This window comes from Sorex fumeus, unplaced genomic scaffold (assembly GCF_029834395.1).
Source record: "Sorex fumeus unplaced genomic scaffold, SorFum_2.1 ptg000002l, whole genome shotgun sequence".
Classification (NCBI taxonomy): domain Eukaryota; kingdom Metazoa; phylum Chordata; class Mammalia; order Eulipotyphla; family Soricidae; genus Sorex; species Sorex fumeus.
In genome coordinates this window covers 48,176,130-48,201,610 of record NW_026606059.1, presented here as the reverse complement: position 1 = coordinate 48,201,610, position 25,481 = coordinate 48,176,130, and the positions used below count along the sequence as shown (strand labels likewise).

The window sequence follows — 25,481 nt, the reverse complement described above, 5'->3', positions numbered from 1 at the left end:
TATTTCATATTATTTTATTTCCAGCTACTTCTGGGTTCATTACATTGAAAAATCATGAGTGTATCCAACCCACCACTAGATCTTATCATTAGTGTATGCACGTGAAGAAGCAATATATATGGTTGTAGCTCAGAGGTTTAAGAATTATGACAATTATATCTCAACATAATTTCTTTTGTAACTATGCATTTTTGATGGATTCAAACCTGTTATTCTAAGAAGGGACACCCTTCCTCACAATACTACCTAACATGTTTTTGACATAAGATATGATTATCAGGTTCACAAAAAGTGGTCTTCACACAAAGCCACCTTCTTATTGACCTGAAGTTCTTCACCATCCCTTCCATATAGGTGACTCTTCTGAACTCAGGTGTCTTTTCTCAACAGAAATAAACACCTCCTGCTTCAAATGGTCACACTGAAATGATATTGTCAAGGATCTGGCGTAGAGCAATGCACAGAGCAGGGGCTCAATCAATATTGATAGCCATCATCACCTTCTGCACCTCATCCTTCTGGGCAAAAGAATGCAATCTTTTGTGTGGCTCATGCCCAAGAGCCTCTGTGAGTATTTCTGAACACTGCATTTTGCATATTGTAGTTATGTGGAACGTTCACTCAAGTGAGAGGACATCTCTCCATCGCCTTTTGCAGGGCTTGGCATTCAGTAATAGTGCTTATTCTCCTGGGATAAGTGAGTGAATTCACTTGAGTTCAGTTCTGTATCCAGAGAAGATAGATCAGGATTTCTGAATATTGATTCAGATACCCGGTGCCCAAAGCTGCTGAAATCTCAGGTTTGGTACAGTGTAGTCAAGGGTTTTAGAGTTGGAGAGCAGGTTGGTCCCAGTGTCCTATATTCTCTGGATACTTGGTTTTCTTGGGATACTTGGGTTCTCTTGGTTCTCTTGGTTCTCTTGCAACAATTGGGAGCATCACAAATGATAATAATCATAATATTTCTTGCCTTCCAGACTGACAAAGTTACAGCACCAAAGTGCATTCATTTAATAACGAATTAGTGAACAGTTAGAAAAGCAGTCAGCATTCCTGATCCCATGAACGTATTTGCTATCATTCAGCACCACCCTATTAATAATCTACCTAGGGTCACTTTAGAACATTTAAAGACACTCAGAGTACTAAATTTTTCCTAAGCCAGACAATTTTTTTCTAGTGGATTTCCTAACTGGTATTAGATGAAAGACTTAACTATGAGGGATCATGGGCTAAATATACTGGACAAGGCAGAAAAGCCAAAGCCAAAGGCAGAGCACATATAGAGGTCTTCCTATCCATGAACTCAGTGTAAGAGAAACTTTAAGGAATAACTTCTAGGCCCTTCCTTTTTGATGACATTTACCTAACTATCTCACCACATAACAAAATGGATTCATTATTCCAATCACATAAAGTCCCTCCCACTTCTCCACCCCACTTCTCCATCAGTGGGATGAGGCATTCAGTAAACATTGGCTCTCATAATTATCTTGGTAAACAATCCTGTACCCCAGAAGCAAATATGTACATATACACAAGATTATCATATCAAAATTGGATAAAATTTCCTAGGCCATTAAAATACATAATGTCTTTCTTGGGATGTATATATTATTTTATACTTAGAATTTCTTAATGTTATATTAAACACTCACCATTGACACTGAACTTGCACTCATCAAAAAATAAGTGGACTAATGGCAGTCATATTGTCCTCACTGAAACCTCAGTCTAACAGCTGATGAACTCTCTTGTTTCTTTTGGTCTGGGAGTTAGGATTCACTTGCGTGGCCTTTAAATGCTTCACTGAAAACTCTAATGGCCAGAATTGCTTTAGCTCTGTTCACTTAACACCCCACAACTCACAGAGGACAGTTTATAAGAAATAGAATTTTAACAGAGTCAGATGCACTGAGTACCAGTCAGAAACCTCAATTCTGAATTACAGTCACTGCACCTCAGAGGCTTATAGAACTCTTCCTCTCCACCAAGTGGGAGATTGATTTACTTCTTAATTGTCTTGCCTGAAATCCAAGACTTCAAAGGATAATTAAAAGCAAAGCAAAAATTTATCCCTGAAACTCTAAACCCATGTCTGTCCTTCTCCATATAGATTTGTAGTGAATAATTTAGACTCCCCTCCCCCCCACCCCATTGAGGATCTTGCAGGCTCTCACAAGAAAAGGCCTCATTGGAGTTGACAGTTGGTTTCCTTATAAAACTGAAATTCCTGATTTGTTAACTACAGACAATTATTTCCAAACATAAATTGAAAAAAATTCTAGGAGATGAACTTGAAATGGGAAAGTAAAATCAGAGTTATTCTGTCCTGGTAGATATAGCACTGACCCTGGATTCCTGACTCTGGTCTCAGTCACTTATTTTATTAAATTCCATGCAGTTTCCCAAGTTCCACACTCCAGCCCAATATTATTTACTAATATTTGCAATACTGGACTAACGCATCTTCATTCTTTCTTTTCTTCTTTAGATTCTTCCTAAATCTTTGTTCAAACATCAGCTCATTTCCACTCTTAGTTCAATTAGGTATCTATGCCAGGTGTGTCTAGGTTATTTTAGGTGACACTTGACCATTGTAATAAAATCTCCTTTTGGGAAGTTGGGATACCCAGGGATGGTTAGGATTTATCCTGGGATCCCCAACCAGGAATTATTTCTTGTAAATAATATTAATCATATTAGTCCTGGTAATTCATATGTTCAAGGGAACATATGGGGTGCAGAGAATTGAACTCAAGTTAGCTGCACGCAAGGCACCTGCCCAACCTGCTGGCCAATCTCCTCGGCCTTCTGTAACAAAATATTTGATATTCCATGGAATTTCTTACTAAAGAAATGGTTCTCAGTCATGAATAATTTTCCCTCCAGTAAACGTTTGTCAATGTTTGGACACAAATTGTGTAGGATGCTGGTGGCATCTAGTGGACGGAGGCCAGGGATAAAAGGTAAAGGCCCTCCCGTTGATCGTCGATTTGCTCGAGCGGGCCCAGTAACGTCTCCATTGGAGACTTTGTTGTTACTGTGTCTGGCATATCGAATACTCTCGGTAACTTGCCGGGCTCTCCGATCCTACAGTGCAGAGTAGTGCCCTAGAGCAAACCTCTAAAATCCTACTCAAAATATCTTCTGGCTCATTTTTGCACCTGTAAAATACGTCTAATCTTGCTTAGCACTGTCCTGTAGCACTGTCCTCCTGTTGTTCATTGATTTGCTCAAGTGGGCACCAGTAGCATCTCACAACAAATTGTGAGACTTGTTGTTACTGTTTTTGGCATATTGAATATGTCACTTGCCAGGCTTTGCCATGAGGGCGAGATACTCTCGGTAGCTTGCCGGGCTCTCCAAGAGGGGCGGAGGAATTGAACCCGGGTCGGCCATGTCAGCCACATGCAAGGCAAACGCCTTACCTGCTGTGATAACGCTCCAGCCCAATCTTACTTATTCAACAAAAAATTTATTTCCTATCTTGCAGATGCTAAACTCTTGGTACAATAAAACAATCACAACTCTTTGCAATTTTGGGCTCTTTCTTACTCAAAATTTAGGACTTATTTATTTATTTATTTACTTATTTATTTATTCGCTATTTGGGTCACACCCAGCGATGCTCAGGGGTTAACTCCTGGCTCATGCACTCAGGAATTACTCCTGGCGGTGCTCGGGGGACCATATGGGATGCTGGGAATTGAACCCAGGTTGACTGCATGCAAGGCAAATGCCCTATCCACTATGCTATCACTCCAGCCCCAAAATTTAGGACTTAAAAAATTATTTTTATTAGACAATCACCGTGAGGTACAGTTACAGACTTATAAACTTTGGTGCTTGCATTTCAGTAATACAGTGGTCGAGTACCCATCCCTCCATCAGTGCCCATTTTCTACCACCAATGGTCCTAGCATACCCCTCACCACCCCCACCCTGTCCCCTCCACCTCACCCTGCCTCTGTGATAGGGTATTCTCTTTTGTTCTTTCTCTCCTTTTGGGTGTTGTGGTTTGCAGTAGAGGTGTTAAGTGGCCATCATGTTCCATCTATAGTCTACTTTCAGCCTGCATCTCCCATCCCGATCGGCCCCACCTAGCACCCTTTACTTGGTAGTCCCTTTTCTATCTGAGCTGCATTTTCCTCCCAACATGCGAGGCCAGCCTCTAAGCTGTGGAGTAATCTTCATTTAGGACTTTCTTAAATTAAGTAAGCAATTGATTGGCTTGAGACTTCTTGGTAGTTGAGAAGACATAATGACTCTATTTTTGGTAGACCCCACCTTATTTATGTTCTTTTGACATTGATTGGCCAGTTCAAGTCTCATTAATGAATAATAAGAAACCTAGATTTGAATAATAAGAATAATAATAAGAAACCTAGATTTCTGGTTCAGCAATGGCAGTGAGTGGAAACTGCAGTGGAGCCCTTCTTGATACATATCACCTTTCTCATTACCATATTAAAAAACATACCCCTGAGGATTTTTTCTTCACATGTTTATACATAATACATATGCCCATTGATACTCACCTGAGCATGTCCACCAGTTATCCTCATAGCTATGCACAAGTCTTCTTGAAAATGTACTGAATATGTATGGCTATAAATATATTATGCCACCCTAACTCTACCTGGTATAATACTAGCAATCTTGTTCCCTCTCCCGCACCCACCCACTTTTTAATATTTGCTCTATAGTCTGAATGCTGAGACATGACTCCCAATTTGAACTGTTCTCTTGGCAATACCATTTTCTTACCTATTCAGTTATTTCAATATTTGGATAACACACTAACATGCTAGGCATAGAGTGGTGTTTGAAATACGTTTTTTTTTTTCAAATTCCAGCAAACTTACAATGAGGCAAAAAATAAGGACAATAAGCAAAAAGATACATGTATCAATGTAAATTTGATAAAAAAAATTAGTCTTGTAATGGAAGTTCACAGGAGGTTGATATAGGTTGGGTAGTTAGGGACAGCCTCTATAGTTTTCTGATTTGAAAGCCAATCAGGAAGTCAGCTGCAGTAGCTCAGGATCAAAACATGGGAGTTTATGATATTGAAGCTGAGAAATGTAGTGAGAAGAACAGGAGTGAGATTTATTCAGGTAAAGGATTCATGTTTGGAAATAAGGAAAATCAAGAATGAATTCATGCGACAAAAGGAAAACGTGAGACTAAAGAATGAGGGTAAAAATAAAAGATATAAGATAAAAATTAGATCAGTTAGTCAGATTTTAGCAGTGGAAGTTAAATTAAAAATGTGAATTTCTACTCTTTTCCAGTGTATCTGGAAGGTATAACTTTTTAAAAAACAGTATATTAATCATTTTTCATAGCAGCGCTGTTCAAAATAGGCAGAGAAGTGGAAATAACCTAAACATACATTAAATGAATAAGAAAAAATTCTATATGTGTACTATTATATTTTATTCAATAAAAGAAAGTAAATTGTCTAATATGGTACAATATGAGTGAATCTTTTATATATTCTCTTTATGTGTATAGATGATAGATAGATAGATAGATAGATAGATAGATAGATAGAATAAGAGGATGAATGAATAGATGGATAGAAAACATAAAGAATTGATCACTAGCTAAAAGGATGCATGAATGATAGATAAATGATAGATAGAGAGAAAACAGATGATAAGATAGATCTTATGGCTGACTGGGTGGATAGATCCATGGATAGATGAATGAATCTCTTTTCAAACTTAGAGTGTACTCACTGCAGCCAAGAGAAGACTCCTTAGAAGACGGTCAGTCTAAGACTATTTCTTGTAATAACGTAAAATGACTGACTTAATGGTCAATATATATCAGCCTACAGAGGTTAAAGTCCTCATTTGTTCCTTTCCTCCTTCATTCTTTAGTACTTCCTTCTTTGCACATAGGAATTGTTGGCCTTATACAAGATGTTCAGCCACCCTTGTAGAGAATTTCTCAAGTATCACTGTCAATCGCAAGAAAGTCAATGACAACAGAAACTGTCAACAGTCATTCAAGCCTTTGTTTTTGGTTATTTTTAACTGGAAGTTAATAGCTTTCCATAACTGATATCAATGTTGAAGAAAATAATGATCATTTTTTCAGTTCTCATAATGTTTTCAGGAAAGGTGAAAAAAAAAACACAACTAATGCTTTGTTCCTAGCTACAAAATAAAATTCTGCCATAGAAAAATGGAGAGTGTTTATTTAGGGAGTTTAAATTTTTTCCTTGGAACTTTATTGATCTAAGGAGCTGGTATTTCTAAGGATCTGTCATATAGAAGTAGATGGTTTATGGAGAGAAACTTGGAACTCAATGCTCGTTAGCTTGAAGTTTGAAAGTGAGGAGATCAAATTAGGGCCTTAATCATCTCCTTAAGCCTTAATCATCAGGCCAAAGGAGAATTCTTCTGTGGCTCCTCTCTTGACCTCTCATTCCAGGTAGAACTTAAAGTTATTCTGTTTTTTCATATATTCTTTTAAAATTAAAAAATTGAAGGCTTTGTGATTTACATAGTTATTCACAAAGGAGTTCCAGCAGTACAATTTCCAACACTGGTCCCACCACCAGCATCAACTTCCCTTCATCAATTTTTCCATGTTTTCTACTCTCCAGTCTGCCTCCTTCACAAGTACATTTTAAAATTTGGTTATTGTAGTTTGGATCTCATGATTATAGTATTGTCGGCTCTGTAAAACATAGCACACCTCTACACAGACAATGTGTCTGAGGCCCTGACACCTATCTTTTATCTCTTATTCTCTTTTAAGTCTCCCCTCAACTTCTTTCCTTGCCTGTACTCATTTCTACAATCTACATATCCCCCCTTTTGATACCTTGCATTCCCTTTCCTACTATTCTCCCATATGCAACATAAATGTGTCTGGTATTTGTCCTTCTTCTTTTGACTCACTTCACTTAACAAGATATATTCTATCTCCATCTAAATTGCATGATTTCATCCTTCTATGAAACTGCACAGTATTTTATTGGGCATATATCGCACTTGCATTATCCACTCATCTGCTGTTGGGTACCAGATTGATTTCATATCCTAGCTATTGTGCTGAGTACTGCAAAGAATAATGGTATGCTTATATACTTCTGAATGAACACTTTGTGTCCTAAGGATAAATTACAAAGAAAAGGAATTGCTGTGTTAGATGGAAGATCTATTCTTAATTTTCTGAGAAATTTCCATACTGTCTTCCATCAGGGGTTGGACCAGGCAACATTCCCACAAGCAGTGTATGAGAGCTCAGTTTTTCTACATCTTGGCCAATACAAAGAAATTCCTCAGAATTTCTGCTATGTGCAATTATCACTGGTGTGTGTTGGGGGGTATGCTCCCAGCAGCCTGGCAGACCTCCACTACCTCCACTACCTTAACTACCCAGCTGCTAGCATGCTCGGATGCTTTCCGGACACTTGGACTGAGACTCACGCACTAGTGAAGCTCCACAGAACCAGAGAAGAGGGACTCTGTGACCTTGGACTCCAGGATCAATGGACTCGGGAACAGAGATCCCCTACCTGCTCCCAGCAGCCTGGCAGACCTCCACTACCTCCACTACTTCCACTACCCAGCCGCCACCACACTCCAGATTGCTTTCCGGACTGCACGGCTACAAATAAAACACTTAATACAAGATTACCTCACCATATTTCTGGTGTTCAAATATGGTTTGAACCATGGGAAGACCTGCAAGGACAATTAGAGGCTTCCCTAAAAGCCTCTATCCCTCTCAGAGAGCCCGGCAGGCTCCCGAGAATGTCCTGCCTGCATGGCAGGGTGTGGCAAGCTACCCATGATGTATTCGATATACAATATGCCAAAACCAGTAAATACAATGGGTCTCATTGCCCTGGCCCTGAGAAAGCCACCAATATAGCAGCGTTAAGAAGGATGAGGAAGGAGAGGCTGATAAAATCTCAGGGCCGAACTAGGCTGCCAAAACGAAGAAGGACAAAAATGACTGTCTGTACTTTCAATGCACGTACACTGGCATCGGATGCATCAATCGAGGACCTGATGGTGCAAGTGCGAAAGATCAAGTATGACATCGTTGGTCTGAGACAAGAAGGCATCAATCACATCACTCTGTTTTCGACACTAGGGAAGAACTCTTCCTCCGAACATGCGACAAAGAGGTGTCAGTGGTGTCAGTATCCTTGTCAACACTAACTTGGCCATAAACATTGATTCATTTGAATACCTAACAACCTGAGTTGGATGATTACACTTGAATAGATGTGGTTCACTGCTGGCAGTTTCTATCTTTATTGTCTGTGTACCAACATCCAATTATGATGAAGGGGGAATTGAAAAGTTCTACATGGAGCTGGAGAAGTTCTATAAAGAAGATCACACCTTCTACAAGATCATTGTTGGTGATTTTAATGCCAAGATAGGACTGAGAAGATCAGCCAAAGAGCTCCTCATTGGGACTCATGGCCTAGAATGGAACAAACAGGGTGAGAGACTGTCTGAGTTCATTATGTTGACCAAGACCATCCATGGTAACTCACAGTTCCAAAAGGCCAAATCTAAACATTGGACATGGGAGTCTCCCGGTGGATGGTTCCACGACAAAATTGACCACATCATATTCAATCGATGGTTTACCTGACCAATGTCGCTGTTGTCCCAAAATTCCAAATGGGATCGGATCACTGTCTCTTTCATGCAAAATTCCACTTCACAGAGCGGGAAGAAAAGGCTACAAAGTTTAAGAAGAGAACTCCCAGAATGACCACTAACTAGGAGCTCTTTGGCACTACTGCAACAACATGGGAAGATGCCGTTGTTGACAACATTGACGAGGAATATGATAGACTGGTTCAGCACCTCCATGATTGTGCAAATAACGCTAAGAGAGAGATAGCCACAAAAAGATGCCTGTCAAAAACTTTCGAGCTTGTTCACCAATGTTGCTTGGTGCAAGTCTCAGGCAACCACAAGTGAACGTCCGAGCTCACAAAGCAGTGCAGAGAAGCGATAAAGGAAGACCTCAAAGAGAGAAGAGCAGCAGTGCTGGTAGATGTGGCAGAAGCCAGGAAAAACATTCGCAACGCCCACCTGTCCTTTGCCAACTATAAGACCAAGATGACTGTCCTCCGATATCCTGATGGATCTATCACATCTTCCAGAAGGGAAATGGAGAAGATTATCCATGACTTCTACTCAAATCTCTTCGATAGCCATGTCCACCTGCCCACATACCAAATTCCGCAGGATGGATATATCGTTCCCAATGTTCTCCCTTCCGAAATCTAACACGCCATTTTATCAGTAAAGAAGCGAACAACACCCGGAAAAGACAAGGTCAGATCCAAACACCTGAAGAACCTGCCGTCAATACTCATCAATATACTGGCTTGGCTCTTCACATGCTACCTGTCTGAATGCAAGTTTCTGTCCCAATGGAAAACCAGCAGGACTGTTTTACTGTAAAAGAAGGGAGACATCCACGACATTGGCAACTATCGCCTGATCTGCCTGTTGTCTGTTGCTACAAGCTGTTCACCCAAGTCATCCTGAATAGGATTGGCAAAACACTAAATGAAGGACAACCATGCGAGCAAAGTGGTTTCTGAAAAGGATTTAGCAAAATAGACCATATCCACACAATAACCAAGTTTACTGAGGTTTCTCGGGAGTTCAAGATGCTACTCTTTCTAATGTTCATTGATTTAAAGAAGGCCTTTGATTCTATTGAGACTGAAGTGGTCATCAATGCCCTAGCCAAACAGGGCATTCAAACTCAATACATCAGGATCCTCTGTGAGCTGTATTGCGGATTCACTACCAGGATCTCATCATTCTACAGAGAGGTGATCATTGACGTCAAGAGAGGGGTTCGGCAGGGTGATACCATTTCACCGAAACTCTTCAGTGCCACCCTGGAGAATATCATGTGACAACTGGAATGGGAAGGAATGGGAGTGAAGATAGATGGTCAGCAACCAGACCACCTCCGTTTCGCTGATGACATCATTTTAATAACACCAAACAGCAGCCAAGCAGCACAAATACTAGCTAACTTCGACCATGAGTATAGAAATGTCAGACTACAGCTGAATCTCACGAAGACAATGTTTATGAGAAACGGTCTTATTCCTGATTTTCCATTCACTCTCAACAGGATGATCATCTCCAAATGCAGCAGTTATATGTACCTAGGTCGAGAAGTCAACATAAAAAAATTGACCTGGCACCTGAGTTGAGCAGGAGGAAGAGAGCAGCTTGGAATGTCTTTAAGAGCATCAAAGAAATAGCTAAGAGGATGAAGAACCTCCGGCTTGGGGCACATTTCTTCAATTACACTGTTCTTCCTGCATTAACATATGCCTTAGAGACCTGAGTCCTACGAAAACAGGATGAGAACACTATTTGGGTCTCCCAAAGAGGAATCAAAAGAGCTATGCTTGGAGTATGACGCTTCACTCAAATGAGAGAAAGAATCCAGAGTTCTGACCTCCGTTGACGGTCAAGAATCAGGGACACTGTCTCGTTTGCAAAGTCGTTGAAAATCAGATGGGCTGGACACTTAATGAGATTTGGAGACAACCGCTGGACTAGAGCCATTACCAACTGGATCCCACGGGATGTCAAAAGATTGTGTGGCTACACTAGCAAGTTTCAGGGTGAATGGAGACATTGCTGGTGCCCACTCGAGCAAGTTGATGAGTAACGGGATGTCAAGTGATCAAGTGAAGTGATCAAGTGTGTTGGGGAACAGTTTTTCCCTATGTGCCCAGACATTACACACCGGGTCTGGGCAGACATAGAGTGAAGGATGACTGGTGTGCAAAGAAAACCACTCCGGGAGATAGCTGATGTCCATTTACTTCATTGCCAAATACACACATACTTTATAGAGGGTCTTTACTTAAGAGGATGGTCAAATCACATAAAGTCTAGCATTACTGACCTATCACCTTTCCAACTCTGCTTTGAACCAGCCCAATCCCAATTAGGGATAGATACTGAAGTTAGGAATGATTCGCTAAGAGTAGTAGGTGACAATTTTTTTTTTTGATAGGGGGGGTTGGGTGAGACTCAAGGCCGGATACCTGTTGCTTGTCAAATATGCCCAAACACTCTCTACTGGGTTGCTATGCGGGCACAGGTATTATCTACTATGCAGGGACACGTCTTAACTGCTCTGGCGCCTGCTGCCATGCTCCACTGGGGTGAGATGATATATCATTGTTGTCTTGATTTTGAGAATTATTTCTCTGATAATACGTGATATGGCCATCCACCTGTCTTCTTCAAATCAGTGTCTGTTCATTTCTTCTCCTTATCCCTTCACCTTTTTTATTGTTGTTGGCAGTGATGCTCAAGAATTACTCCTGGCTCTAGACTCACTGATTACTCCTGGTAGGGCTTTAGTAACAATATTGGGTGCCAGAGATTGATTCTGACAGCATGTGTGAGGCAAGTGCTATATCTACTGTACTAGCCCCCCAGTTATTTACCATTTTTCATAAGTTTTTTATATTCTTGTCATTATTTTGATTTCTGTGTATTTTGAATTTATTTGATGCATTGAGTGCAAATGTTCTCTCCCATTCAGTTAGCTGTCTTTTAGTTGCAGCACATTTAGCTACAAAAATTTTTTAAAAATTTGATGTAGTGCCATTTTGTTTATTTTGTTTCTGTTCCTGTATTTTATTCCAGTTATTGTAATATCCCTAAACCTGCATCCTCCATTCCCACAATTCTTTAGTCATTGGCATATCTACCTTCTTCAACATACTGTGCCTCCCCCACTTTAGACTTAGTTCAAGTTCCCAGAAAATCTCCAGAGCCTGAGATTAAGCAAGTCTAATAATTCTTAGTAAATGAAGAAGGGAATTAATGAAGAAGGTGAGAGGAGGGAGGGTGGGAAGGGTAGAGGGGGGAATAGAAGGATAAAACAAGCAATAAAAATAAATGGGAGGAAGATCAGGGAAAGTGTTGCAACACTTAAAGTAGGTAGATCTGATTCCTAAGTCATACCTATACAATGTCAAAGAGATGCTGAGCACAGAAAACATAGACATATGAGAGTTAATACACATTGCAATAATGACAGTAATAAAGGCATATACTATGATTCAAATTTTTCATGGTTATATCTCTTTTAAGAATCCAATTCTTATTGTAGTCCTAGAAGGCAGATTCTCTTACTATAACCATTTAGAGAAAAAGAACTGAATGATAGAAGTTTAGCAATGTGTCTAATATTGCATATTCAAGGTTTTTCTTTTTTCCTCTTTTTGGAATTTTGGACCATACTCGGTAGTGCTCAGGACGTTCTCCTGGACCTGATATCAGGGATCACTACTGGTGGTGCTCAGGAAGCCATATGCAGTCCCAAGAATCAAACCATTGTCAACTTCATGCAAGGCAAGCATCCTATCTACCATATCTGCTGTATTATCTCTCCCCCCAGTTCATTTTTTTAAAGGTGACGTATAATTCACACTACCTAATGAGTCAAAATAACAGAATAAAGTATGCTACCGTGGCCACAATTTGAAGAAACTTTGAAGTTCCCCAGTACAAACTTGGACTTCTAACAAAAGATGCAGACGGGGTTGTTACCAAGGCAATGTCTAGTGAGGGGAAGGAAAAGAACTCAAAGAGTAGAGATAAGGAAGCAGGAAGTGAAAGGACCTGAGTGCAGAGCTGTAAGAATGGCAGCATGACTTGAAATAACCCTGATATATTAATCTGGTTCTATCTCATGTGGATTTTTTCAAAGTTAACCGAGCTAATGAATATTCAGTTTCCTCTGATTCAGCAAACCTATGAATCTATAGCATGATACCAGGATACTTTGAGCCTGGTGCTTCAAGGGTAGATTCATGGACTGATAGGAAAGTAAAGAGTACAACTGATTACTCATGGTATTCTAAAAGTTATTTACCCCATGTATCTAATTTTCATGTATGAACAGTCAACTTATTTACCTGCACAAATCTCTGTGTGAATGTTATATACCTGGCTACAGATGCTATTCTAGCTAGGTTGGCTTTATTGTTATTTCGTCTTCATAGGAAAGGATACGAGGATACTGAGAGGGGCTGTGAGGTCCTCTAAGAAACACAGCTAGTAAGTAAATTGGTCAAGGTAGACTGTGAGGTCCAAGAGCCTCAAGTCTAGAGTTTGTTCTCAGCTTCTATTTCTGTTTCTCTTTTAATTCTAAGGTAATTTTAAGTTTCTTGCTAAAGAGAATACCAAGTATCTGCAGACAGCTAAGCAGACACAAGTTTAAACTCCAACTTCTCTATGAGTAATTTCACCCTCTTGAGTAAAGAGAGTAAAATATAACTCTCTTAAAAGCCCATCCATTCCAAGAACACACAACCTAGACCTACTCACACAGACTTCACCCTGTGCAAACCCATCATTCAGAGAGGGTTCCGTGTGGTCTCCAAAAGCCACATGTTACAGCCCTAAACCAATGCCTGTGAATATGATCTTATTTACTAAGATATAAAATGTGTCTTTACAAGAACAAAGACTGGAAAGTTAAGGATATAGAAACAGAAGCACACATAGAAGGCAGGCGCTGTGATGCTAGAGGCATAGTTACATCAAGGATTACCATCAAACACCACAAACTAGGAAAATGCAGGAAAATATTCTTCCTTAGAGCTTTTGAAAGACATGATCCTGAGGATAACTGGTCCCTAAAAGGATGTATAGTCAATAGAAGAGCAAGAGAGTCAAATTCTATTGTTTTAACGTTTCTCTCTTTATAATGATTTGATATGGCAGTCCCAGTTCAGGTAATAGTGAGGATGTAAAAGCATAAATATTGCTTTTATACTCATGAAACTAAATCAAAGATTACCACAGTTAAAGGAATAATGTACTTCTAAACAAAAAGGAAGCTGCACGAAGGACAGTCTCTTTTCATATTTTTGCAAAATCATAAAAACACAACTCTCAAACTCAGAAGAATTGAGAAGAAACCCCTAGCAGCCCTCTCCTGTCTTTTAGCTGTGGGAGGAGGTGAAATTGCATTATTGATTATGATGTGATCAATTGGGGAGTAGGGATTCCATAGTTAAAGTTAGTTCTGTATTCTCTCTCCCTAGGGCTCCCAGGAACCTTTAAGGTCAGACAGGCCAGATCCTATGTGGCTGGCACTACTGTCTCTATAAACTGATTCCAAAGGGAAACCAGTGAAATGTGTGATGAAGGTCACCTTGCTCTCTGAGTCAAATGTTTTTCCTAATAAATGTAGCCCATGTTTTGATTCCCTCCGTCTTTTCTGCCTATTTAACAAGAGTTTCAAAATCCAGAGGCAAAGGGTTACTACAAGTAGGCAAAACCCCTATCCCCCCACATACATGCACACTACAAAAGAAAAATAGAAAGTAATCCCTCGTTTGGAGATGAATGTGGGTTTTAAAAAAATTAGTCCAAACAGCAGTTATTTGGTAGCCTGGGAACAACGTTGCAGGGTCCCTGTGGCAGGAGAAATTACAAATAGCTATGGGATTGTGACCAGGGTCCTCGACAGTTCTGAGCAATACTTTTCTCATCAATAAAATTAAATTCCTGCACACTTTTAAAAACCATTGATTCCAAGACATGAGGAGAAATTCAATGCCAGTACTATTCATCACCCTGTGAAAAGATGTGGCTAAGAATTACAGAGAAAAGAGAGCTAATGAATTACAGCATCTGATCATAAAAAAATTCCTGTCACTTTCTCTGTCTCCACAAACCCATTTTACTGTAGAGATTATAACTACATGAACTAAGAAAATATAGATTCAAACAAAAGAAGCAGAAATGGATGAGGTGGGCCTATAAGGACCAGTTAGATAACTATTCCCAACAACTGTGAGAACTAGCACTGTGGCTGGAACCATGCACTGGAGAACTAGATTATGAAGATTCAAGTCCTGGTCTTGTCACTTTTTAAATCAAATAACCACGTGCAATTAACGTCTTTAAACGTCACTTTCATCATCTTCAAAACGGTGATTAAAATAGCACCTATTACATAGGGTATTTAAGAGGATTGGATGTGTGGAACTATATCCATAGGTGTTCCTGAGCACCCCCTTCCTGTGAGTCTCCAGAATAAATGAAACTATGGTTCATGGGGATAACATTGTCTCAAGATTCCGAACCTGAATTTAAAAGTTGGTTTTGCTATTCACTCAAGTTGTGTGGCCCAGGGAGAATAATTCAGAGTTTCTGAACTCCGACCACCTCAATTCTCAAAAAAAAAAAGATAGATGGGTCTATCTTATATTGTGGTTATGAGGACCAACTGGGATGAAATTTGCAGGACTCCTGACCCATTATTCTGCTGAGAGGTAAAATGTATTGTCTTTGGCCATGACCCCTATTTAGGGGCTCATAAAAAGGCCAGAGGGATATACATATATACATATATATATACACACATCTATATATACAAATATGTTATTCAGCAATTACAATGAGTCCCTAATCTCTCTAGTGCTTCCCATGATCTGCCAGGGACCTTTCACCATGCAGAACTGAACCTTTGGTCCTGACACTGTGGTAGAAAGAAATGGATTCATAATCAGAGACATTACATACCTCGCTGCTGTCTCCAGTTGGTCTTTCCTGTAATGTGATGAGAGCAGGAAGAAAAATTTATTAAAATTTACACAGAACATCTACCCTTCCCCAAAATTGGCCCAAAATGTCTCTTTGATGGAGATGAAAGAGCAACATAGAGCTCTGGGACAAAATGGCCAGTGAGGAACAAATGAGTGTCCCAGACAGAATCAAGTCCCTACTGCTATGATTTGACTTTCAGCAACCAAGGTTCTTCTTAACCTACATTCACTTATTAATCCACGAAATGGATACAGGACCCACTCTGTTTCGGGTCTTGAGCTGGATTTATAGTGGGACAGACCAGGAAACCAGGAATTTCATTATGCAGCAGCTATACACTCCATAATTCTATGAATAACCATTATCATCATGGTCAACATCATCATCAACACTGACACTTATTGAAGAATAATTACTAGACTGATATTATTTTATGTACTTTTTACAGAGAGACATACTTAATTCTCATAGCAAACCTATTAGATCATTGGTATGATAATCCTCACTTTTTCTGATGAGGAAACTGAGCCACAGAGAAACAATTAAACCACTAACATTTCACAGTTAGAAATGTTACAGAATCAGGACTTAAACTCAATCAAGTGATCTAGCTTTAGGAGTCCATAATTTTATTCAGAGAACTGCATGTGCTATGAATGATTGCATGGTTCTGAACCTTTGTTCACACTCTTTTAGAATAAGGTCTCTTTTGTCCTGCCTAATACAATATTATTCACCCTTTGAGTTCCAGTTGGATGGAATGATGTCCCCTTTAAGTTTTTCATCTAAGATTCAAGACTGAGCTAACATTGTTTTACGTGTAGTCTTGTTTTCAGATCACATTGTCTTAGAATTATATGCTGGCCATGATCTACTTGGGATTTGATATCTTGGGGTTTAGGTTTTATATTAGCTCTAAAACACAAACAGTCCATGGCCTGGCATGTGATAAATAAGTATGGAACAAATAACTGAACTATTACTGGGGCATATGGGTGAGGGAAATAATAAAAGACCTTTGCGGGGAGGGGGCTGGAGTGATATAGTACAGTGGGTAGGGCATTTGCCTTGCACACGGTTGACCCAGGTTCAATTCCCAGCATCCGATAAGGTTCCCTGAGTACCGCCAGGAATAATTCCTGAGTGCAAAGCCAGGAGTAACTGCTGTGCATCACCAGGTGTGACTCAAAAAGCAAATAAATAAATAAATAAATAAATAAATAAGACTTTTCATTATGATCATCTCAACTTTCCTTTTTTTTTTTTTGTGGTTCTAATATAACTGGGACTATTTCTCTTCTAAAGCACAAAAGCAGAGGAAATACTGACTTTCCAAAATTCTCGGGTCTTCAGCTCCATGAAAAGAAAAGAAGGCAGGAAGAGAGAAGGAAAGGATGAAAGTATGCACTAAGGTTAGAATTGAAGCAAAAGACACTCTAAAAGAGAGCAGTCGGGAATCAGAGGCCCCACCCTCTACTTCATCTCTCTTAGACAAGGTTTCTTGCCTCCTCCTTCTTCATCTCTCTTAGACAAGGTTTCTTGCCTCCTCCTTCTTCATCCTTCCAACCTTCTCACTCCTCTACCATTCTGTTATGGAATTCTTCCCCAATGACCTTCCATTAAAGAGCCGACCTCTAATACGTAGGCTAGGGCTGGAGCGATAGCACAGCAGGTAGGGCATTTGCCTTGCACGCAGCCAACATGGGCGGCCCGAATTCAATTCCTCCGCGCCTCTCGGAGAGCCCGGGACGCTACCAAGAGTATCTCGCACGCACGGCAGAGCCTGGCAAGCTCCCCGTGACGTATTTGATATGCCAAACACAGTAACAACAAAGTCTCTGATGGAGATGTTACTGGGCCCGCTCAAGTAAATCGATGAACAACGGGAGGACAGTGACAGTGACAGTGACAGTGACAATACGTAGGCTAACCTCTGAGTCTCTGTTCTATGGTAAAGGATGAAGGGACCCAAGATGAAGGTTAATGCCATGCTTGTGCTCTGAAGTCATACCTTCTATCCTGTTATCTCTTCTAGATCTTCTCTTAGGGTTCTCTTAAAATTCAACTCACATTTTTCATTCTCTACTAGAATCTTCCCATTAACAAAAACCCTGTCTCCACAGACTGCCTTAGCCACAATGACTACACTTAACGTTCCTACTTGCCCATTTCTATGTCAATCTTGAATCTACATAATCTGGCTCACATACTCACCCACAGCTCCACTGAGATTGCCATAGACTCAATCCCAAAAATTCCAGGAAAAAACATTCCTGGGCACTTCTACATTCTATTTTAAATCAACCATAAGGACAATTAACTGTCATTCTTGTTTACTGGTATGTTTCTATTGACAGACACGGTACCTTGCACATAAAAGATGCTTGGTAGTTACTTGATAAATGAACAGTATAAATAAATAATGCAGGCAAGGGGTTGTAATTTTACTGTCACTAAAAATGGTTTCCTAGAACTGTCAGTTTCCTTCAAAACTTCCTCCCTTTTCTCAAACGCCAGAGACTTAAACACATTCTCTGTACTGGGTACTGTGACAAGTACTTTCATACAATTTTTAAAAAAATTAATCCTAACAGCAACAATTTTCAAAAATGGGTCTTGCTGCAGATCAAAACCACAATGAGATACCATCTCACACCTCAGAGAGTGGCCCACATCTACAAGAACTAAAGCTACCGGTACTGGCACAGATGTGGCAAGAAAAGGACCCTCCTTCACTACTGGTGGGGATGCCGACTGGTTCAGCCCTTTTGGAAAACAGTATGGATGATTCTCAAAAAATTAGAAATTGAGCTCCCATTTGACCCAGCAATACCACTCCTAGAAATATATCCCAGAGAGGCAAAAAGTATAGTCGAAGTGACATCTGCACTTGTTTGTTCATTGCAGCACTCTTTACAATAGCCAGAATCTGGAAAAAACCTGAGTGCCCAAGAACAGATGACTGGTTAAAGAAACTTTGGTACATCTACACAATGGAGTACTATGTAGCTGTTAGAAAAGATGAAGACATGAAATTTACATACAAGTGGTACTACATGGAAAGTATCATGCTAAGTGAATTGAGTCAGCAAAAGAGGGACAGACATAAAAAGATTGCATTCATCTGGGGGACATAAAGTAACAAAATATGAGATTAATACACAAGAATAGCCAAGATAAGTACCAGGAGGATTACTCCATGGCTTAGAGGCCAGCTGGGCATGCTAAGGGAAAAAGCAGCTCAGATAGAAAAGGGAGCACCAAATAAAGGGTGTTTGGAGGATCCTCCCAGGATGGGAGATGTATCTTGAAAGTAAACTATAAACCAAACATGATTGCCACTCAATGCCTCTTTTGCAGACCACAGCACTCAAAAGGAGAGAGAGAACAAAAGGGAATGCTCTGCCACAGAAGCAGGGTGGGATGGGGGGAATGGGGGTGGGAGGGATACTGGGATCCATGGTGATGGAAAATGGGCACTGATGGAGGAATGGGTATTTGATCACTGTATAATCAAAACCAAAGCACAAAAATTTGTAAGTCTACAACTGTATCTCATGGTGTTTCACTAATAAAAATTTTTAAAAAATGGGTCTTGCTATTCAATAATCTTTGACTCATTAATTTATGCAACTTTTTCCCTAATAACTTTTTGTTCTCAGACAAATAAGATTTGCAAAATCTTGATTCCAATCATTTTTCCCTACCACTTACAATCTGGATGATATTCGTCTATATAATTAATCTCACAAAACTAATACTTCATTATATACGGTTACTTTTAACAAAGAAGAGAGCAAAAGGAAAAGAGTAGCTTATTTAATAAGTGATATTAGATACTTTTAAAATTTTTTTTTAATTTCACTCATTGGCTTGAAATATGAAATTAAACAAAAGTCACACACCATAAAATTTTATTTTTATATGACTTTTTCAAATGAGGCATAATAGAAAGAGAAAGCAATTAGTAGTTACAGGGGAAAGTGGGGAAAGTGAGAGCCAGGAGTAATTGCTAATGGATAAAGGTTTGTTTTTTTTTTTCATGCAGCAAAACTATTATCATTGTTTAGAATTAGATAGTGGTGACCAATGTCAATTTGTGATCATAGTAAAAACCATTCGTAAGTGGAATCATGTAGTTCAAACTTCTGAGGTTCTAAGATCTACTCTGTTTTCACACACCATGATTTCACATACCCTTTTAAAATGAACGATTCTACTTAGAGGAATTTTCTTGGAAGTAGCACAAACTTGTGGTATCAATAAAAGTACACCAATATAGCACTGTCCTCTTATTGTTCATCAATTTTCTTGAGCAGGCACCAGTAACATCTCTACTATAAAACTTGTTACTGTTTTTGGCATATCAAATACATCACGGGTAGCTTGCCAGGCTCTCCGAGAGGGGCAGAGGAATCGAACCTGGGACGGTCACATGCAAGGCGTCCTATCTACTATGCTATCTCTCCGGCCCAGTTCAATATTTTAGTATATCTTATCTTCTTTACAATTTCCTTAACAGTTTGTTTTTTCTAGCCTACTTTATTACAAGAACTATAAATCATACACATAAAATGCAAAATATGTGCTGATTAACTATAAGGTTGACAGGAAGTTGTTTGTTAATAGTTGAGGAAGGAGAGGGAAGAAGTGGAGGAGGAGGTGGAAATTTATTCACAGATTCTCCTGACCATATGGAGGTAATGGTGCCCCTAATCCCCATATTTTCAATAGTCAATTGTGTATCTTAATAAAGTTAATCTTTTTAAAAAATTACAGGTGAAAGACAAATATTCTATAGGATATAGCTGATAACATAGCAAGAAATTAACAAATATGGAGTAGGTAGGAATTCAGGGACATTCTTTCTCAAGGAATTGCCCTGTTTTATTCAGAAGGTTGCTAAGTGAATTTCTTTTTGTCCTTGAAAAAAAAAAACAGAAAGAAATGCTCTCTCCTTAGTTTAAAAGCCATTTCCATATCACAGCAACTGTCTGTAGCACAATATATTCCTCCAAGTCTCTGACAGCTAGGACAATACCTGATTTAAAACAAATCAGCCCCAAAGAATGGGCCTATTGCCAAGACCTTGGGGTGTAGAGCAAAGGCAAATGATCTCAGTTTGATTTTGATGCAGGAACCTTTGCTTTTGAGTTCAAGGTCACACATTTATTTTTCAAAAGGAACCATGTGTCTGTTTCAAGAATATTTTTGCTATTTGAAAGAACACTGATTCAACCCTACATCCACAATGATTCTAGCAAAAAAAGAGAATTCTGCATTCAAAAGACCCACAAGTAAGTTAATTTGAAGAAGACACAGTCAATAAACCTAAAACTGTATCATTCATTTATCGTAGCCTTGTTTCATCTCATTGTCTTCATTTTTAACTCATCACACTTGATTTTTTGTTCATTTTTCTTACTCCTTTTCAAACACTTCCTCAACTGTACCTTTTAACTGCCTTCATTTAGGTCAAACTCTTACTTTCTCTAGTGACAAACCCTGAAATTATTTGCTAATTACTCTCTTTGTTTAGAACTATGGGTCTGTCCCATCATCCTCCACACTCTTTTTAAAATTTTTTTTTAATTTATTTTATTTTATGTTTTTAATTTTTATTTACTAGTGAAACACCATGAGGTACAGTTATAGGCTTACAAATTTTTGTGCTTGGGTTTCAGTTATACAATGATCAAGTGCCCATCCCTCCACCAGCGCCTATCCTCCATCACCACAGGTTCCAGCATCCCTCTCATCTCCCATCCCTCCCATCCCACCCTGCCTCTGTAGCAGGGCATTCCCTTTTATTCTCTCTCTCTCTCCTTTTGGGTCCTGTGGTTTGCAAGAGAGGCATTGAGTGGCAATCATGTTTGGTCTATAGTCTACTTTCAGCATGCTTCTCCTACCCTAGGAGGATCCTCCCAACACCCTTTATTTGGTGCTCTCTTCTTTATCTGAGCTTCCTTTTCCTCTAACACGTGTGGCTGGCCTCCAAGACATGGAGAAAAATTCCTGGTACTAATCTCGGCCACTCCTGGGTGTTAGTCTCCCATTTTGTTGCTTTATGTTCCCCAGATGAATGCAATCTTTCTGTGTCTATCCCGCTCTTTCTGACTCATTTCGCTTAACATGATACTTTCCCAACCCCATCAAAAAACGGGGTGAGGAAATGAACAGAAACTTTCACAAAGAAGAAATCAGAATAGCTAAAAGGCACATAAGAAAATGCTCTACATCACTAATCATCAGGGAGATGCAGATCAAAACAACAATAAGATATCATTTCACACCACAGAGATTGACCCACATCCAAAAGAACAAGAGCAACCGGTGCTGGCGTGGATGTGGCGAGAAAGGGACCCTCCTTCACTACTGGTGGGAATGCAGACTGGTCCAACCCTTTTGGAAAACAGTATGGACGATTCTCAAAAAATTAGAATTTGATCTCCCATTTGACCCAGCAATACCACTCCTGGGAATATATCCCAGAGAGACAAAAAAGTATAGTCAAAGTGACATCTGCACTTGTTTTTTCATTGCAGCACTCTTTACTATAGCCAGAATCTGGAAAAAACCTGAGTGCCCGAGAACAGATGACTGGTTAAAGAAACTTTGGTACATTTACACAATAGAGTACTATGTAGCTGTTAGAAAAGATGAAGTCATGAAATTCACATACAAGTGGTACTACATGGAAACTCCACACTCTTTTTTGACCATACCTTATTTTTTATTTCAGAGGATTTCCCAATAGCTTCAGTATTAGGATTAGACCCTTCACAAGTGATCTATGATCTTTCCTGAACTTGCCTAAGACTTACCACATCCAAGATTCTCATAAATATTAATGGAATGAGTGTTTTACACAGAAAGTGGCATATACCAGTAGCATTTGTTGAGCAAAGTCAGATGGAGGTGAGATGTTAATAGTACACAAGAACCTAATCCCTCATAACCCTGTAAGTCATGGTCAGGTTTGGAATTTACTATCTTTGTATGATCACTCTATGGAAGATTTTAGAGAGGGAAATATTTCAGTAGATGATGATTTCTTGGATTTCTTTAAATTGTTACTACAGCCTTGTGATGGAATAAGGAATAATTGAAGCAAGGTCCAGAGTCTTGTTGAAGGCCCCACAATGAATGTTTGGGAGGATAGAGGAAACGACCTGCCCTGCATGAGTGATACTACAGTCTCTTGACACCAAGGGGACATGGGAAGGTCGACACTTCAGTTCCAGCTACTGGTGTGAGAGAGACTGTCCCTCACTTTGTCTTTCAACTCAATCGTTAATCTTTCTTTCTACTCACTTAAAATATAATCTCAAAGTGTCTCCAAGTATTCTGGAAAACATGTTCAAGATAATTTTATCACTCCTCTGCCTACACTGGCTGAAAGTAAAGTGGAATCTCTGTTTTCACAATCCCTTCTCCCCACCTTAACATTTGAGAACTTCTGACTTATTTGAGAGAGTGCCCAGGAAAAGTAAAATAAGTATATACTTGAATACTCAGAGCAGGTTGATCTTCTAAGAAATATTTTCCTATTTCTTTTCAGAGATATTGACCATGTAAAATGGATTTTATTTTACTAAAGTCTGAATTTTTTTTAAAAGATCATCCTACTTTATTATTATTTCAAAAATTTTGACACTGTAATTTAACATCTAGTTAAGATGAATATTTCAATGTCAAGTGGCCAAACCACAACTTCCACCAGAGAATTAGCATTCCTTACTACTAACTAGTTCTCTCTCATCCCAGACCCCCTATTGGAAAACTTATTCTTCTAGACAGAATTTTTAGGATCTGTTTTTTTGGACATTGCTTTTTCCATTACTTTGTTAATACTCTGCACTTGAGGAGATTGTAGTCACCTCCTTAAAAACAAAAATCACGAGGTCACCAGAGAACTGCTTTTACCATCTGCCCATTCCCAAGATCCAGTACAGTCTGTGGTGAAGTTCATGGCCACGTGAGCCCATCAAGATTTTCAAGTAGCCTCTTGTATTGACTCTCTACCTTCTCAGACACTGATTCTGCTCAGATTCTTCTTATCAGCCTTTCCATAGGGTCTATCTGGAAACACTTGGTTATACCCTAAATTCATCTATAAAGCTTGTCCGGTGTATTGGCCTCTAAATAATTGTAATTATTTAAATTTTAATGATTTAATCAGCCAGATGCATAGGATGGACACTGAAATTTTTCTATAATGATTCCACAGTGCAGCTTGGACCTGGAATCATTACCCTGCAGGATGTCCTCCAGGAAACAGTGAAGATCACAGGCACTGTGTGGAACCTGGCTAGGGAGGGGTTGCCAAACTGACCATTCAGATGGGCATCACTTGCCTGAAGAATGGAAAAGAGACAACTGATTCATAGAACCTCCATGTCGCCACAAGATCCATCCTGTTGGGGTTGGTTGCATAGTACCTCCAGGCAGCCTGAAAGGGAGAAAGGAGAGGTGGGACTGACTTCCACTTGGAAACTTTCAACCTGGTGAAAGCTTTGGTCGTGAGCTGAAATATGCATTAGATTAACTATCTAGAAAAGCCAGGATTCCTAGCTTTTTCTAAGTCCTTTAGGAACAGACATTTTCTCAATCGTATTATCTCAGGGTTACGTGAATATGGGGAAGTGAGAGTGACAACGTAAGCACACAGGTGCGAGAGAGGTGCTGGATATAAAATCCCTGAAAAGAGCAGGGACCACACTTGCCAAAAATTTCTTAAAATGGACTAAATAGGTGGGAAGACACAGTGTTCTGTTTTGTTTTTGACATTTTGAAAATTGACAACTAAAAAGATGAAATTTTGTAATTAATATACTAGAACCTATAGGATGTATTGCAAATCATATAACCCAAAAGGAACGAGCAAGCAAGAGAGAGAGAGGGAGAGAGAGAATGTGCCTGCCACAGAGGCAGGGGGTGGTGGGGAGTGGGGGTGGCAGGAAGGATTCCGGGAACATCAGTGGTGGAGAATGGGCACTGGAAGAGGAATGGGTGCTCAATCATTGTATGACTGAAATATAATCATGAAAGTTTGTAAGTCTGTAATTTTACCTCATGGTGAATCAGAATAATAAATAAAAAAATGAACGGAACAGTAACAAAGTTGAAATTTTTAGGACACTATTTCTATACGTAGCTACAAAATACCCATGGGCGTCTATCAGCAGCGTGGTCCTGCCCTAATCAAGCCCCAGTCCAGGAGCCTGGAGTCGCCTATGTAAGCATATAGACACACACACATGCAAGTAGCTGAGTTTGTTCCAGTGCACCCCCAGAAAGACAAACCTGAATGAGCTCAGCAGCAGGCTTCCTCCTTTTCTCAAAGTGCTTCTGACGGTGCTGCTCCTGGACCTTTAGTGCCAGCCCTGACCCCAGGATGCCCTAGAAGGAGAAATTAGGCTGAGATCAGTCCCAGCTGGACTTTGGTGCTTCACACTGACTCCTACTCCTTGGGGTCCACTGTGACAAAAACTGACTCAAGAAAGGAGAGAATATATTTTCCTTCTCTTTGAGGGAATGGGGAGGTAGGTTTGGTGGAGGCTTGAAATTAGGAAGTTCCACTTTCCAGCAGCAAGAGCCTGGGTAAATATCTTCTGCTGCAGTTCAGCTTCTTTCCCAGGAAGTATGAACAAAGTCTCTAGCACACCATTTTGTTAAAAGAAAGATTAGGTAACATATAGGAACAACCTCCCAAATTGTATGGCTCCTATTGTGGTAGCTTTCATTATTACTTGAGAGCTATTTTAGCTTCCAGATCAGTCTGACAAGACTATTAAGAGGCTAGAAACACAGATACTTGAAGTGAAAGAGAACTTAGGGACTGGGAAGCAACTCCAACCCCCTTAA

General features: G+C 39.6%; 1 protein-coding gene across 1 annotated transcript in view; it reads right to left on the bottom strand.

Moving 5' to 3' along the window:
- The window catches only part of KCNQ3 (potassium voltage-gated channel subfamily Q member 3), a 347,409-nt gene that overhangs the window by 11,321 nt on the left and 310,607 nt on the right, over positions 1-25,481 (bottom strand). Inside the window, exons 7-9 of the mRNA XM_056109822.1 lie at positions 24,921-25,016; positions 23,972-24,066; positions 15,591-15,617 (exon numbers count right to left, since the gene is read on the bottom strand). Coding sequence (XP_055965797.1) covers positions 15,591-15,617; positions 23,972-24,066; positions 24,921-25,016 — 218 coding nt within the window. The remainder of the gene's footprint in view (positions 1-15,590; positions 15,618-23,971; positions 24,067-24,920; positions 25,017-25,481) is intronic.